This window comes from Gekko japonicus, unplaced genomic scaffold (assembly GCF_001447785.1).
Source record: "Gekko japonicus isolate JY-2015 unplaced genomic scaffold, Gekko_japonicus_V1.1 scaffold575, whole genome shotgun sequence".
NCBI lineage: Eukaryota > Metazoa > Chordata > Lepidosauria > Squamata > Gekkonidae > Gekko > Gekko japonicus.
The window spans coordinates 948,357-952,343 of NW_015174291.1; the positions used below are offsets into that span (position 1 = coordinate 948,357).

At 39.9% G+C, this 3,987-nt stretch overlaps 1 protein-coding gene across 1 annotated transcript in view; it reads left to right on the forward strand.

The window, feature by feature from the left end:
- Positions 1-3,459, forward strand: part of MOSPD1 (motile sperm domain containing 1) — a 17,557-nt gene extending 14,098 nt beyond the window's left edge. Inside the window, exons 5-6 of the mRNA XM_015424034.1 lie at positions 1,951-2,112; positions 2,368-3,459. Coding sequence (XP_015279520.1) covers positions 1,951-2,112; positions 2,368-2,399 — 194 coding nt within the window. The 3' untranslated portion in view covers positions 2,400-3,459. The remainder of the gene's footprint in view (positions 1-1,950; positions 2,113-2,367) is intronic.
- Positions 3,460-3,987: the final 528 nt, after the last annotated feature.

Genomic DNA, 3,987 nt, shown 5'->3' on the forward strand with positions numbered 1-3,987 from the left:
TGCTTTAATATAAAAGCATTTATTTTTAGGAAATCTAGGCTTCAGTCCTGTCTCTTCCCAAGGTCGTGGGGGGTGGAGTGCAAAGCAGTCAACAAAAATGGTCCTCTCAGTTCAGTCTGTTTAACGTGTTACTAGTCTGAATTTGCTGGCTTAAAAGAAGTAACAAATGATAAGCATGCCTAGTAGGTTGTCTTCAGAGAAAGGCCAAACCATTGTTCAGGTGCTTATATGTTTGAGACATTTTGAAAAGCTTTGTGCTTCTTTGTGTATTCAGGCATTCCTGTCCCAATCAGTCTACTTCCAAAGGAAGAAAAAGGGGTGATAATATGAACGAGTCTTTTCTAGACTACATCAGAATTAAGTGTACTGAAGAAGCCCCAAAGCCTAAGGATTTCAAGGTTGTTCGGTTAACCTGCCAGAGCTGGACACAGATGAGCTAAGCCAAGGTCTCTGTCACCATTGCCATGACCCATTCACTACTCAGAATAAATGGTGCAAGTATGCTTTATTCGCACAGTAATATATTATTTTCATTTATAGTTCACCTTTCTCACTGGGAATCAAGGCAAATTACAAGAGCACAGTAATATATTATTTTCAGTCAGTAAGTGGATTGCAAAATATGGGAACGGCATTTGAAACTAATAGGAAAGATTCCTAATATGGTAAAATAATGCAGTAGGGCTGGGATTGTTGAATGGGGAGGGGGGAACCAGCGCAACACATACAAACATATCTGCTTAAAGCAAAAAAACAATTCTTGTAGGAAAAACTTTATCCGTAATAAAACTCCCCTCCTGAGCAGATCTGTTTCACTGCAGCCTTGCTCCCTTAATGCACTTTAATGAAATCCAGAACATATTGGCATAGGCTGAGGTACAGAGCAGGAGAAGGAAACTGTGGGTGACCAGTGCTGGCTGAACAAGGGGTGCCATCTGCTGATGCCACCCAGAAGCTAGAGAACCTAATGCTCCTTCCCAGATGTTTAGACCTATTGGTTGTGTACATCTTCCAGCAATGTGGTCAGAGCACCTTGGGAGAGCAAAGAGTAAATGAATATTAGGAGCCCCTATCTCCTGGCAAGGCAGAGGCTGCTCCCCTCCAGGATCCACCACTTGAGGGCCCCACCTCACCTTGCCAAGCCATGGTAGGGACAGCAATAGAGAGATGGTGACAGGATTCTAGAAGTCACTGACAGAGACTGGGAGCTCACTAGAACAGAGAAATGACTTAAAGTCCTGACACTTGGAATGCTTTCTCAAAGTTCTTCTCCAGTCAGGGCCCAGGCATGGATGTGAGCAGGGGTGTGAGGGAACAGGTACGCTTCACTTGGGTATTCAGGGAAGCCAGCCCAGGTTGCAAGCCCATTACTGTGATATGGTCTATTTATGATATTTGAGAAATAGGAATTTCATGGAATTGGATGGATGGATGGCATGGGACTGTGGGAAGTGTGGGGTAGCTTTGTATCAGGTCTGTAAGAATTGCTTGGACACTGTTTGCTGGACTGTGAATATGAGAAACATGCCTCATTTTTTAAAAAGGAAGTGAAGTTTCTCAACCATGTTCTTTGTCATGGTTCATATTTTGTATTAGGGACATGAAAATGTATTGAATCTTTTTAAAAAACCTCCTCAACTATGGAAAATTCCTTGCTGTGGAGTGGGATACAAATCTCATAACAGCAGTAGTTCTTCCTGCGTTTTCTCTGCGCAAATACTGTAAAAAGAGGAGAATACAAAAGGTTTTTTGTTTTATTTGTTGTTGTTTTTGGTAACTCTTTCTTTCTTGTGAAAAAGGATATTGTAATTGCTGAGTGATATGCTGCTCTCTTAGGCTCTTATAGCAGAAGTGGGCAGAGCACACTAAAAAGGGGAAAGCGTAACTGAAAGGGAAATGCTTCGCCCTTGCATGAAGCTGAATGTCTTTTCTCCTTTTTTCTCTCTCCAGAGCACAGAATTGCCTCCTCAGGGCCTAGTTTACTCACAGTCTTCCTGGGAATAGTGTGCATTGCAGCTCTCATGCTTCCCACATTGGGAGAAGTGGATTCCCTGGTGCCTCTCTACCTCCATTTAAGTGTGAATCAAAAATTAGTCGCTGCTTATGTATTAGGTAAGCATCCATTTTCAAATATAAATATTAAACATTTGAAAGCAAAACTTGGCTATCAGGCAGTTTGGTGTTAGTACATCACTACAAACTTGAAGTAAACAATGTCAACATAAAACCTCACAAAACAAAGAGTAAAGCTGGTTATGAACAATAGATTTTGCAATTCTTCCCCCCCCCCCAGCCAATTGATGTGGATAATTTGTCAAGTTAAACTAAAACAAAAGTTTGAAATGTTCTCTGATTCTTTTCTTTCAGGTCTCATCACCATGGTTATCCTGAGAACATGAGTGATAATTTAATTGGATGTCAAGATTCTTTTTGTTGCTTTTTTACTGTGTTATAAATTCACATCATGAATGTGGACTGTCTTTTGACTCCCATTTGGCTCATTAAGATGCTACAGAAAGACGATTCAGTGATTTTAGAGTACTTTTTTTGAGTAATATTTTAACTATGTTTAACTGCAAAAAGACTCGAGCGCTCTGAGGTGCTTCTGTTACAGACAGCTATAAATTGTTTAGTGAATGAATCCAGAGAATCTTTTATATGTTCGCCTACTGTACAAAATCTTATTAAAATAACATTTTGTTGTTTTTTTGAATCCATGTTCACATCAGTGTTTAATCACCATAAAAGCCAGCAATTCTCCGTGCAGCATTAATTTGTCTACTCCATGCCTGTAAGTATTGCAGTTAGTGCTAAATGACTTTTATGTACAGAATAAATCCCAGGATGGTCAGACACCAAAAAAGTTGATAACCTGACAGTGAAAGCAGTATAAACAAGACAGTGTCAAGTTTACATAGGAAAAGAGTTCCTTCATACATCTTTGACAAATGTGGGACACAGGGCTTATACTCTCAGCGGTGGTATCAGTTTCTGTTAAAACATATTGCCTCAATGCTTGTGCATTGGTGCTTACCTTAATAATTCAGCAAGGATCAGCTTGGTACAGAATCTGCTCCACTGGGGGATGGAGACTAACATTCCCTTGACTTGGTATTATCTACTTGATTATGTATAGAAACAAAGACAAAGCCTCTGTCTACATGTATGTAATTAAATATGTTTGTTTTTTCTCCTCTTTTGAAAGAAACTGATGTTGAGGATTTATTTCTACAATTTGTGTACTTTTTGCTCTTGCATTCATCCTTGGAAACCAGCTGTTATCCATTTGGCATCTTCTGGTAGACCTCCTTTCTCTACTTCAAAAGAAATTCCTCCTGGTTCCTTCCCTAGACCCACTTACTACAATGCTTGGGTTATTTCATTCTCATCCAAAGCTTTTTTAAAGGTTTAATGCACTTTGAGATGTGTAAAGAATGTTTTGAAAAATTAAACCTCCCCCCCCCCCACTCTTTCATGGCTACCCTCTGTATATACATATGGAGCATGAAAACAACCAGCTATGGCACCTAGACTGATCTGGGAGTGAAATGTTTCACGGTGGTGGTGCCAAAATGTTTGTGCAGGGAGGTGAGAGGAATGACTAGAAAAATGGACAAGGCTGCTGGCGGAATATTGGAGAATTAAAGCCACCCTTTTCCCAAGTGGTAATGTGGCATCATTTAGTAAGCTGGTTGCCTGTGAGGTGGGTAAAGTGAACTCATCACTAACTGATCACAAGTCAGATGCCAAAATGTGGCATGATGCTCCTTGGCACAATGATTTGAACAACTAGCTTATCAAATGGGTCCATGTATAGCATGATATTTTACTGTTTTGTAAATAGTTGTTTGTAAATATCACCTGGAGTGTGATTATCTTTGTGGTAAGTGTTTAAAAGCAATATAAAATGCTGGTACAGAGACTCAGGCCTCAGCTTTTTAACAGCTGAATTAGACCTCTTGAGAAACAGAGAGCTGTAATGTGTGA